General features: G+C 54.9%; 5 protein-coding genes across 5 annotated transcripts; 2 read left to right on the top strand and 3 right to left on the bottom strand.

Annotated features, from left to right (window-relative positions):
• Nucleotides 1-434: 434 nt before the first annotated feature.
• On the top strand, nucleotides 435-2480 carry PHYSODRAFT_342301 (hypothetical protein; the record flags this gene model as incomplete). Its single annotated transcript, XM_009540716.1, has 2 exons — nucleotides 435-941; nucleotides 1077-2480. The coding sequence occupies 2 exons, from the start codon at nucleotides 435-437 to the stop codon at nucleotides 2478-2480; spliced, it is 1911 nt and encodes a 636-aa protein (XP_009539011.1).
• A 294-nt stretch (nucleotides 2481-2774) lies between these two features.
• PHYSODRAFT_307739 (hypothetical protein) lies at nucleotides 2775-4115 on the top strand (the record flags this gene model as incomplete). Its single annotated transcript, XM_009540715.1, has 1 exon — nucleotides 2775-4115. The coding sequence occupies one exon, from the start codon at nucleotides 2775-2777 to the stop codon at nucleotides 4113-4115; it is 1341 nt and encodes a 446-aa protein (XP_009539010.1).
• A 259-nt stretch (nucleotides 4116-4374) lies between these two features.
• PHYSODRAFT_307738 (hypothetical protein) lies at nucleotides 4375-5373 on the bottom strand (the record flags this gene model as incomplete). The annotated part of the gene is made up of 1 exon (XM_009540714.1): nucleotides 4375-5373. One exon carries the CDS (start codon nucleotides 5371-5373, stop codon nucleotides 4375-4377), a length of 999 nt encoding a protein of 332 aa, XP_009539009.1.
• Nucleotides 5374-7008: 1635 nt separating this feature from the next.
• Nucleotides 7009-7800, bottom strand: PHYSODRAFT_436580 (hypothetical protein; the record flags this gene model as incomplete). The annotated part of the gene is made up of 1 exon (XM_009540713.1): nucleotides 7009-7800. A coding segment is annotated over one exon (792 nt), but the record flags the coding sequence as incomplete, so codon positions are not given.
• Nucleotides 7801-8469: 669 nt separating this feature from the next.
• PHYSODRAFT_462795 (hypothetical protein) lies at nucleotides 8470-11553 on the bottom strand (the record flags this gene model as incomplete). The annotated part of the gene is made up of 4 exons (XM_009540712.1): nucleotides 8470-10189; nucleotides 10563-10598; nucleotides 10987-11087; nucleotides 11167-11553. Coding segments are annotated over 4 exons (2244 nt in total), but the record flags the coding sequence as incomplete, so codon positions are not given.
• Nucleotides 11554-11972: the final 419 nt, after the last annotated feature.

Genomic DNA, 11972 nt, shown 5'->3' with positions numbered 1-11972 from the left:
GATAAACAATCGCTCCATTCTGTTTGCACAGCGATAACTTGCGAACAGAACCTCTAGCTAAGTCCACATTTGGTGGCAGCTATCTCTTTGAAACTACAAAAAATACGATCAATAATGTCAGAGTTGAGGGCTACAATTTCTTAATGGCATCTACGTCTCGATTAGTTCCTTGCAGGGTAAAAACAAGTGTCCCTCCCAGGTATCTGTGGATAAGTGGCAAGCTCGCTAGCTTCCTCGATTCGCTAGAGGAAAAGGATCACTGCAGGTTAGCTATTCTAGTTTTTTGTTAGGAAACTCACATAATGATTCATTACGGTATTCTACTTTTTTGTTAGTAAACTCACATAATAATGATTCATTACGGTTCGATCGGGCAACAGCTTGAACTGTATTCGCATTCCGCAATTTGCGTTCCCTTCAAGAGGCGAGCTTGAATGTCTGCCCCGCTGCTGGTCGTCAACCTGGTGCTCCACAGCCAGAAAGATGGAGCAGCGCTCGACCACCTCGGGCATCTCGTCGCCGATTACCTGGGCCCAGACAGGAACCTCTCTCTAAGTGCCGCCTGCAAGTTCGGATCCACGACGCTGCTCGACTGGATATGGGGCTCCAGTCCCACCTCCGCTACAGACCGCAGTCCCCAGTGGTCGCTAACGAACTATCTGCGGTCAGATCCGCACTACTACCGCTATCAATTTCAGGGATCGGTGCTGGTTGTGGTGAAGAAGGGGGATTTACGAGTACTGGAGTGGTTGATGGAGCACTTCTCGGGCTGTCAAGTGCCGGTGACAGCGGTGGAGACCGCAGCAGAGCAAGGTCAACTGGATATCTTACAGCTCTTTGTGAAGCATGACGCTGGACGTCGAGACCAGGAAGTTCCAAGTCACAAGAAGAGGAAAGTGGATACGGAAGCCTCGAATGGCGAACTTGGCGGTGGGAACGTGGTGGATTGGGGTGGCTACAGTTTGGGTACAAGCTGCGAGCAAGAGGCACTTTGACATCATCCGATTTCTCTACGGCAACACGCCCCACGACTTGTACACTAACACGCAATTGGACTCACCCTGGATTGTGGTGAGATGGACCTAGTACAGACTCTGCTGCCTCCTGGAAAGTCTGCCATCGACTACGGCCAAGGATCCTCGAACCCTGCTGTGCTTGAGCTCACGTTTGACGCTGGTCTACTGGACGATCAGCTCCTCGCTGCAACTGCACTGAAGCGCCTAGTAGCATCTGGAAGCTTGGGTCTAATGAAGAACATCTGGGAGAAGCATGAACACCTCACGTCGCCGGGCGGCTGGATGTTGGAATGGGTACAGGGAATGGCAACTGCGTGCCACAAGGGGGATCTTGCCGTTCTGCAGTGGATGGTGGAGCACAATTCCGGTCGAGCGGCTATCACGCACTTGAAGCCGTACGACGGTAGAGTTTCGTCACTGCTGTACTACGCCACCGATGCAGGCCACCTTGGTGTGATGCAGTACCTGCACGAGCAAGGAGCGGGTGTTGATTATGGAAACGCCTTACTTTGTGCGATTCGCAGAGACAGAATGGACGCTGTCAAGTGGCTGTTGGCGCACTTCCCTCCCATGGAGAAAATTCCAGAGTATTGTGTGCTGGTAGAAGCTGCGAGATATGGGCGAGTTGAAATGCTAGAGTATTTCCAGAGTTCGCGCAAGTTGAAAGTGCCCGGATTTCCCGGGTCGGTACCGTCCTCGATCCCTCAAGCTGATACGAAGTTTTCATTCCAGGTTTTGGCCTCGGCGGCAAACAGTTATGAAAACCCGAACCATTTACGATGGCTTCCGACCGACGCTATGGATGGCGCTGCAGCTAACAGACAGCTCGAAGCAGTGCAGTGGCTCCACACCCATCGATCCGAAGGGTGTACGACGTTGGCGATGGACGAGGCAGCTGCAAGAGGACATCTACAAGTTGTGAAATGGTTGCAAGCGAACCGGTCAGAGGGCTACACGGATCACGGAATGGCGATTGCAGCTGTTCGATGCCAAGAGGAGGTTGTGCAGTTTCTGGTTTTGCAATCCCTAACCAAGGTGACGGACATTATCGTGCAGAAAGCCGTCGAGAAAGGACAACTCGCGTTGGTGAAATGGCTGCACGCGCAATCCGGAGCTCGGTTCACAGTCAAAATGTTGATCAAGGCTGTAGGAGGTGGCCACTTGGAGGTACTGAAGTATTTGTATCTCCACCGCTCGAAGGGTTTTAGTCTCAAGAGCTGTGCGGCTATCATCCGGGAAGCACTCGCTTACGGACACGTCCGTGTTGCGTACTGGTGCGTACTTCGCTTCCCGGCGCATTCTCCCAAGCCAGTCATGATCACGACTGCCACCGTGTTTGAGTCGTTGTTGTTTCAGCGATTCCACTCCCCGGAATCGTTCATCCCGGCAAAACTTCGTGAAAGAATGGGGTCGTTTAAAGTGTTTGGCGCCGTAGCGAAATGGCTCGATGCCCAGATCTTGTGATTGTCTTGATCGAAATCGGACGGAAGCATGGAGCTCAAAATCAAATACTTCAGTACTCAATAGCTTTTTCATGAACCCTTAAATAAAATACGAAGCAGGAAATCAAGTTTTTGCAGTTCTTTATCGTCCCTGAGCTCCACGCTCTTGCATTCGCGCACGTCATCGGACGACTTCATAGTTGCCGTACAGGAGTAATTCTCTTTAATAATGTTTATAGGGTCCATAATGATTCATTATCGATACGACTGTCAAAAAAAAATACTACCTCATTCGACGATTCGCCTTCTAGTAACGATGCCAGCGCCACTGCTGGCCGTCGATCTGGTGCTCCGCCACCAGAATGATGGCGCTACTCTCGAGCAACTCGGATGTCTCGTTGCAAACTACCTGGGTCCAAACAGGAACCTACGATTGTGTGACGCCTGCAAGTTCGGATCCACGACGCTGCTGGACTGGATGTGGGAGTGCAGCGTCACCTCCGCTACTGAACGCTCTCCTTATTGGTCACTGACCAATTATCTTCGGTCAGACCTCCACTACTACCAATACCTGTTCTATGACTCGACGCTAGTTGCTGCAGAGAGGGGGGATTTACGAGTACTGGAGTGGTTGATGGGGCACTTCTCGACTTGCCAAGTCCCGGTGTCGGTGGTAGAGATCACAGCGAAAGATGGTCGACTGGATATATTACGGAGTCTACTGGAGCAAGACGCTGGTCGTGGAGGTGGCGAGGAAACGCCAAGCAGAAAAAAGAGAAAAGTGGATACGGGAGGAGGAAGTAAAGCTAAGAGTCAACACACCGGAGGTAACGTGGTGCAGTTGGTAAACGCTGTGCACGAAAAGCACTATGATATCGTTCGGTTTCTCTACGACAACACGCCTCGCGACGTGTATTTGGACACGCTAAACTGGATAGCCCAGTGTCTGCTATACGATGGCGAGATGAAGCAAGCAGAGATGCTGTTGCCCCCCCCCCCCCCCCGTAAACCATACTTCCAGTCGCGCGTTATGATGATAGCAGCGTTTTTGGGGGTCTTCGAGCATGGAACATTCTCATCCAACCCTGATGTTCTCGCGCGTGGCCTTGACGCTGGCATATTGGACGACTCATCTCAAGCTGGGAGGGCTCTGAGGACGGTGGCACGATTTGGACGCTTAGACCTCGTGAAGAAGTTCTGGAAGAAGCACGCGCAAGTCACGACAAAGGGTGAGTGGATGGGAGATTGGCTGGGTGCGATGTCAACGGCGTGTGCGAGTGGAAATCGGCCCATTCTGCAGTGGATGGTGGAGGAAGCATCAGGTCAAGCGCTTATCGCATTCATGGGGAAGTATATGTTGACCTCGTTATTGTATAACGCAGCAAAGGGAGGCCACCTCAACGCGCTGCAGTACCTTTACGAGCAAGGTTTGGCTACAGAATTTGGGGTCGCTCTATTGTGTGCAATTCGTGGAGACAAAATGGATGTTGTAAAGTGGCTGGTGGCTCACTTTCCCCCGTCGGAGAAGATCCCTGAATGTTGCATCCTAGTGGAAGCTGCAAGGCGTGGCCGTGTCAAAATGCTGCAATTTACCTGTTACGCAAGCTTCGCGCGCCGCCAAAACCTCGCTGCTTTTGAGGGCATCAGCACTAATTGATTTGGCGCGCTGGGTGTTGGAGTTTAGCAGTGCTGTATTATCCAACTAAAATCATCGAACAGGTAAGGTAGTATCGTTTTCCAAGCAATAATCGCAAGGTTGGGCTTCTACACGGCAAGTTGAAAACACAATAACTTTTTTCTTCCCCGATCGGATTCTACTTGATTCTAAAGTATTTTGAACTGTAAAATATTAAAACAAAACGCTACAATTGGTTTCTGTATGTACTTGCTCGTGGAACCGAAATGTTACGAAACCCTTAGTCGCAGCTACTGGAACCACCGTCACATCCTCCTCCAGCATCATAACTCCCACCAGCGTCGTAGCTCGAGCTATAGTCGTAGCCTCCACCACCGTTGTCACCACCAGCGTCATAGGCGCCGGTGTCATTGCTTCCTGCAGCGTCGCAACCCCCATCCGTGTAGTTGTTGCCGTCATGGCACGCACCATCGTGATCGTTGTCGCTAGAGCTGTCCGAGTTGTTATCGCGGTCATTCGTGTCGTAGTAGTACAGGTAGTCGTACCTCCCGTCGTAATATTTACTGTTCGGGTTTGTGGTGTTGACTTGGCTTTGAGTGGCGTAGTTCCCTCCGTAGTATGGCTGGGGACGGGTGTATCTGCCTGTCGGGTTTGCTTGAGGTACCGCTGCGGCTTTCACAACTTGGGATCGCGGAGGCGGCGTATCGGGTGCTGGGTCTTGAGCGACGTCTTGCAGTGCGGACAAGGTTTCGTCGATGGGTATGAACGACTTGCCGTCGTAGTACCCGCCGTGGGGGTCCTCGTGCTCGACAGCGTCGTAGGCTCCACCCAGCGTTTCGTCTATTGGCACTGTCGGGACGTAGTTCGGCATGTACTTGCTGAAGCTTTCCTTTCTTCCTTTTCTTGGCTCTGTAGAGGTGCGCTTGTTCTTCTTCTTCCTGCCCTTCTTGGTGGGTGAATCTGATGTCTTGGCGGCATTTCCACCTTGTTGGGGGTTGGCTTTGTTCTTCTGCTGATGCTTGTTCGTAGAGCTTGTCGACTTGTGGGTCTTCGTCTCGTCCTTGGCAGACTGCTTGGTCGCTTGAGCCGGTGAAGCGAAGAGACCTTTGTGCATCTTCTCCACCATCTTGCGGGTGGTCGAATCTCTGTGTCTATCGTGGCCCATAGAGTTCCCCATGGTTGATCTCGAGTCGGCGGTGAATTGGAGAGTGAGCTTGTACCGCGCATTGAACCTCTGCTGTAATGTATCCACATGAAACACCAGGAAAATCCGAGTCATATGGATACACTTATCATGTGCTAGTGCACGTTTTTCTGTTCGTACTCGACAGATGCAATGTAGTATATCAGCCACGACAAAAGCAAGAAAACCCCGAAGTGGATTTTGGTAACGCTAGCATCGTTGACTCAACGGTTGAGGGCTTGAATTCCAATGCCGCTCGCCGCGTGCACTACGATGAAGTTTTGCGGGTAGCGAGAAACTTTTAAGTATTAAAAAAAAACGACTCAAAACCCTCGCTCTGTAGCCGACGCAAGAATCATCATGCAGTGGGCGCAAACGACTTCACTAACGTGAGAGATCATTGCACACTTCCTTCTTTCAAACCGTCAAACTCCCGTTTCTCACTGCGCTTTAACCTCTTCAGTACAGTGCCTACAGTAATTAGTCTGGGCTCAAAATTAGTCTGGCTTCAAAATTAGTCTGGGCCAGACTAATTCGTGTCGAGCAAAAATTGACGTCTCATTATTAGTCTGGCTAAAAATGTTCATAATTAGTCTGTCGTGGTGACCACGATTCTAGTCAATCTCTACCTACTTTACGGCAATGCTTTTTGAAAAAGCACTTGACAGCAGCCAATTTACCAGATCTCGCACACACATAACCTGATATCTAGAAAATATAATAGATACCTGAGTGAACATGGCATCGAACCCATTGAATAGCCTTCTCTAACCGTCAGAGAAGCAGCATCTGCGATGCTTTAGTCTTTATTTCTCCTTAAAGCCAGGTAAACAAAAACAAATATTTGAAAATACGTATAAACATACCATTTCACAAAAATAATGTTTTTTCTTACTGGAAAACGGATATTTTTAGATATTCATAATTAGTCTGAATTCAAAATTAGTCTGTCACTGTAGGGGCCAGACTAATAATTGTGGGCAATGAAAAATCTGCTACCATTCAGATTTAGTCTGGCCCAGACTGGCCCAGACTAATTACTGTACAGCGTGAGATTTGCCGTTTACACTCGACCTGCGCAATAAACGTATTGTCCGTAGTCTGCGGCCGATTTACCCGGGACAACTCGACCATCTGCAGCGGAGTAGGCCAATGGGAGTCATATCCGGCGGATTCAATAAGTCAGTCGCCTGATTTAACTTGAGAGGCCATGCCACGCATAAATGAAGGCGCATATTGGGTAAATAAGTAAGAGCAACGACATTTTCTTGCTTTGATACTGTGTTCGGGCTACATCAAGAAGCTCGCCTAGGCAGTTTTACTACAACCAAGTCGCAGGGAATAAATAAGAGAACATCTATGCTCGGACCTTGTACCTCACACTCCGCGCTGGCGTCGCAACCTCCTTTTCAGTAGGTTGGCCTCTGTGTAGTAGCAGCAGTACAACTGGTAAGTTCGGCGAACTGATGCAGGCAAAGTCTTGATGCACGTACCATTAATTCGGCGCTCTTCGTCTTCAATCTCGGAACGGTCACGAGTAAACGCAAGTGAGAAGGGTCGAAGAGAACTCGGCTTGGAACTCGAGTTCACGGCGAATCCTGGGCGAACGTCTACAATCAAAACCACCATGAGTTTACGCTTCGAAAAACAAAACCCATACATCTCCCACTCACCATTGCCATAACCACACACAACGTCAAGTTTTTCAACGCCGTCTTTCATGCATCCGCGCTCGTCCTTCTGGCTGCACTGCGCCATCGCCTCCGACTGACAGCTCTTCAGCGTCGACACCTCGCTGGCCAACTCGCGCTTCTCCTCCTCCAGCGCGGCCACCGCAGCACTCTGCTGCGCCTGAAGCTCCTCGACCTGTGCACTCTGCGCCGCCAACCGCTCCTCCAGAGCACTCTTCTCGCTCCGCAGAGCGTTCAGCTCGTCGCCGGCCTCGGCGTTCGACGTCTCCAGCTTCGCCGTCGCGGCTTGCAGCTGCTCCGCCAATGCAGACAGCTCGCTCTCCAGCTCCGCCACGCGCTCGTCCTTCTGGCTGCACTGCGCCATCGCCTCCGACTGACCGCTCTTCAGCGTCGACACCTCGCTGGCCAACTCGCGCTTCTCCTCCTCCAGCGCGGCCACTGCAGCACTCTGCTGCGCCTGAAGCTCCTCGACCTGTGCACTCTGCGCCGCCAACCGCTCCTCCAGAGCACTCTTCTCGCTCCGCAGAGCGTTCAGCTCGTCGCCGACCTCGGCGTTCGACGCCTCCAGCTTCGCCGTCGCGGCTTGCAGCTGCTCCGCCAATGCAGACAGCTCGCTCTCCAGCTCCGCCACGCGCTCGTCCTTCTGGCTGCACTGCGCCATCGCCTCCGACTGACCGCTCTTCAGCGTCGACACCTCGCTGGCCAACTCGCGCTTCTCCTCCTCCAGCGCGGCCACTGCAGCACTCTGCTGCGCCTGAAGCTCCTCGACCTGTGCACTCTGCGCCGCCAACCGCTCCTCCAGAGCACTCTTCTCGCTCCGCAGAGCGTTCAGCTCGTCGCCGGCCTCGGCGTTCGACGCCTCCAGCTTCGCCGTCGCGGCTTGCAGCTGCTCCGCCAATGCAGACAGCTCGCTCTCCAGCTCCGCCACGCGCTCGTCCTTCTGGCTGCACTGCGCCATCGCCTCCGACTGACCGCTCTTCAGCGTCGACACCTCGCTGGCCAACTCGCGCTTCTCCTCCTCCAGCGCGGCCACTGCAGCACTCTGCTGCGCCTGAAGCTCCTCGACCTGTGCACTCTGCGCCGCCAACCGCTCCTCCAGAGCACTCTTCTCGCTCCGCAGAGCGTTCAGCTCGTCGCCGGCCTCGGCGTTCGACGCCTCCAGCTTCGCCGTCGCGGCTTGCAGCTGCTCCGCCAATGCAGACAGCTCGCTCTCCAGCTCCGCCACGCGCTCGTCCTTCTGGCTGCACTGCGCCATCGCCTCCGACTGACCGCTCTTCAGCGTCGACACCTCGCTGGCCAACTCGCGCTTCTCCTCCTCCAGCGCGGCCACTGCAGCACTCTGCTGCGCCTGAAGCTCCTCGACCTGTGCACTCTGCGCCGCCAACCGCTCCTCCAGAGCACTCTTCTCGCTCCGCAGAGCGTTCAGCTCGTCGCCGGCCTCGGCGTTCGACGCCTCCAGCTTCGCCGTCGCGGCTTGCAGCTGCTCCGCCAATGCAGACAGCTCGCTCTCCAGCTCCGCCACGCGCTCGTCCTTCTGGCTGCACTGCGCCATCGCCTCCGACTGACCGCTCTTCAGCGTCGACACCTCGCTGGCCAACTCGCGCTTCTCCTCCTCCAGCGCGGCCACTGCAGCACTCTGCTGCGCCTGAAGCTCCTCGACCTGTGCACTCTGCGCCGCCAACCGCTCCTCCAGAGCACTCTTCTCGCTCCGCAGAGCGTTCAGCTCGTCGCCGGCCTCGGCGTTCGACGCCTCCAGCTTCGCCGTCGCGGCTTGCAGCTGCTCCGCCAATGCAGACAGCTCGCTCTCCAGCTCCGCCACGCGCTCGTCCTTCTGGCTGCACTGCGCCATCGCCTCCGACTGACCGCTCTTCAGCGTCGACACCTCGCTGGCCAACTCGCGCTTCTCCTCCTCCAGCGCGGCCACTGCAGCACTCTGCTGCGCCTGAAGCTCCTCGACCTGTGCACTCTGCGCCGCCAACCGCTCCTCCAGAGCACTCTTCTCGCTCCGCAGAGCGTTCAGCTCGTCGCCGGCCTCGGCGTTCGACGCCTCCAGCTTCGCCGTCGCGGCTTGCAGCTGCTCCGCCAATGCAGACAGCTCGCTCTCCAGCTCCGCCACGCGCTCGTCCTTCTGGCTGCACTGCGCCATCGCCTCCGACTGACCGCTCTTCAGCGTCGACACCTCGCTGGCCAACTCGCGCTTCTCCTCCTCCAGCGCGGCCACTGCAGCACTCTGCTGCGCCTGAAGCTCCTCGACCTGTGCACTCTGCGCCGCCAACCGCTCCTCCAGAGCACTCTTCTCGCTCCGCAGAGCGTTCAGCTCGTCGCCGGCCTCGGCGTTCGACGCCTCCAGCTTCGCCGTCGCGGCTTGCAGCTGCTCCGCCAATGCAGACAGCTCGCTCTCCAGCTCCGCCACGCGCTCGTCCTTCTGGCTGCACTGCGCCATCGCCTCCGACTGACCGCTCTTCAGCGTCGACACCTCGCTGGCCAACTCGCGCTTCTCCTCCTCCAGCGCGGCCACTGCAGCACTCTGCTGCGCCTGAAGCTCCTCGACCTGTGCACTCTGCGCCGCCAACCGCTCCTCCAGAGCACTCTTCTCGCTCCGCAGAGCGTTCAGCTCGTCGCCGGCCTCGGCGTTCGACGCCTCCAGCTTCGCCGTCGCGGCTTGCAGCTGCTCCGCCAATGCAGCTACGGTGTTTTTAAGCTGTGTAGTTTCTTGGTGTGGTTGTTGTGGCGATTGAGTTGGCGATGAAGACTGGCTGCGGAGCTCATCAATCTCGGCTTCTTGACTGGCAACCTGTTCTGCGAGCTGGTACTGGATTTCTTGCTGAGTTGCTGTATACTCCGCGTGGGCCGCCATGGTAGCTGCCATAGCGTTCTTATTGCGCGAGTCGGTAAGTTGCTTCTCCTCCTGCATCATCTGGATCTGTTCGTGTAGTTGCTGGAGCTGCTGTGCCTGCGCGTCCAGCTTCTTGGTAAGAGAAGATTTTTCCTCTATCAGCTGAGTAAACTTGCTTTCAAGGTAAGTTGGTGTATGCTGTCTGCTGGGTGTTGGTTCAGTGTCCACCGTCCTGGAGTGTAATAAATGAGCAGGACTGGGGATTTTGGAGGGTACGCTCCCTTCTCGAGGCTTCTTCAATGCGGACGTTGGGGTCGAGGGAATTCGGCTTCTCGGTGTCATTGATGTCTGACCCCCCGGTGCTGGAGGTGTCATTCTCCTGTCCCTAGGCGCGCGTGACTTGACGCCGGGCTTTTGTCTCAACGTAGAACGTCTGGCTGCTTTCTTGTTAGTGTGAACTGCATCAGCTTCCGGAAACAGACTTTTAGCTGAGCTTTTCGCGGACAATGTGTTGGTGATTGTCGCTAGATGTCTTCTCTTGGCAGGCTGTAGAAATCAATAGCACGCATCAGTAGCTGTTTGTTTAGTCTAAGAATCGATATGACTTACCTTGAAAGACGTGTCCAGCTCGGCTTCTTTGCGCGACCGCTTCAAGTGTTTCTTCACCCCGTCAGCAAGTAGTGCATTCAATCTGAAAGCAACACCAACGAGCCGTCAGAACCCTTTTGTGCTTCTGAATAGCATGTTGAACCTCTTACCTCTCGACTTCATCGGGCCATAAAGAAATATACTGCCTGCCAACGTTACAAGCACCGCGTCAACAAGTCATCACCCAATGTTCAATCGCAATGCTAGGAAACGATAACACCCACCAGTAGCAGTCACGAGCCTTTTCTCGCCCTTTGGGAGACGCGTCACTGAGCGAAGCCTACAAACACCAGCGCCAACGTGATTCAGTCTCCACATGACTTGGCTCCTAACCGCAAAACCCACGCGTACCGCAATGGCTGTCTGCAGAGGTATCCTGAATCGCTCCAGCACGGCGCCGCTCCAGCCTATCAGGGCCAGATACACGTAATGGATGCAGCTCTCTCGCACCTCGCGGTTCCTGACACAAAACAGCATAAAAACCGTCAGCGTCGTAGCCCCATAAACACTCCTGTCACCACCTGCACCTCGTACTTGCTCGTCTCCAGCACTTGCAGCACCGGTGCCAGCACGAATCTGCTCGGCGTGGTGTCCACGATGGCCTCGATGCAGCTGTGGATGGCCGCCGTGTTCACCTGCAGCAGCACGAGTCAGCCAGTCCGTCAGTCCTCCAGTCTGCAGCCTCTCTCTCTCTCTCTTCTCTCCTTGCCGCACCTTGTTCGAGCCTCCTCTGGCGTCCAGCAGCGTCGGGAACACGTCGCGCACGAGGATCTTGCAGCGCGCGGGGCCGAGCGTGCGCGCCAGCAGCGCCAGCGTGCCGCAGGCCTCGCGCACGACCGTCGAGCGCAGGTCCGTGAGCGTCACGCGGAAGGGCTGCATCAGCGCCTGCACGTTCTCGGGCGCCAAGAGCGTCTCCAGGCGGTCGTCGGCATCCTCTGCTTCTTCCTCTTCTTCTTCTTCTTCTTCCTGGAGCCGCGCGAAGTCGGCCAGCAGCTGGCGCAGCTCCGTGAGCGCCGCGCACTTGTCCTTCCACTCCTCCTCGGGCTGCAGCAGGCGCTTGCCCAGCTCCAGCACTTCGTTGGTGCGCCCGCCGAGCGTCTGCGCGCGCGTGAACGGGAAGAGAGAGAGGGTTAGTACATAGAGGAGGAGGAGCGAGGGAAGGCAGACGCACGCACCATGAGGCTCAGGTGGTCGCCCCGCATGGCGCTAAAGTGCGCAATTTGGCGGGAAGTTCAAATTAAATTTGGGTCGGACCAGCTCAGATCTAAAATTATTAATTTTAGCATAACTAAAATCTGATTTGTGACGGGCTCTAATTTAGAACTTCTAAACTTGTATCCTCGGAATGCGCATGACATGCTTGTCAGGAAGAGCTTCCCTGCATCCATTTAAGTCGCTAAGTTTGCTCGCTTTTGCGCTACTACCATCATGAAGTGTGTACGGTGCAACGGGTGGCAGTCATCCACGCCAACGGGGGCCCTCGTTCTCCCAGCAGCCTTGCGCTTCATTACTTTGGGACT

This window comes from Phytophthora sojae, assembly GCF_000149755.1.
Source record: "Phytophthora sojae unplaced genomic scaffold PHYSOscaffold_16, whole genome shotgun sequence".
NCBI lineage: Eukaryota > Oomycota > Peronosporomycetes > Peronosporales > Peronosporaceae > Phytophthora > Phytophthora sojae.
The sequence above is the reverse complement of the archived record's forward strand: the minus strand, read 5'-3'. Positions and strand labels throughout refer to the sequence as shown.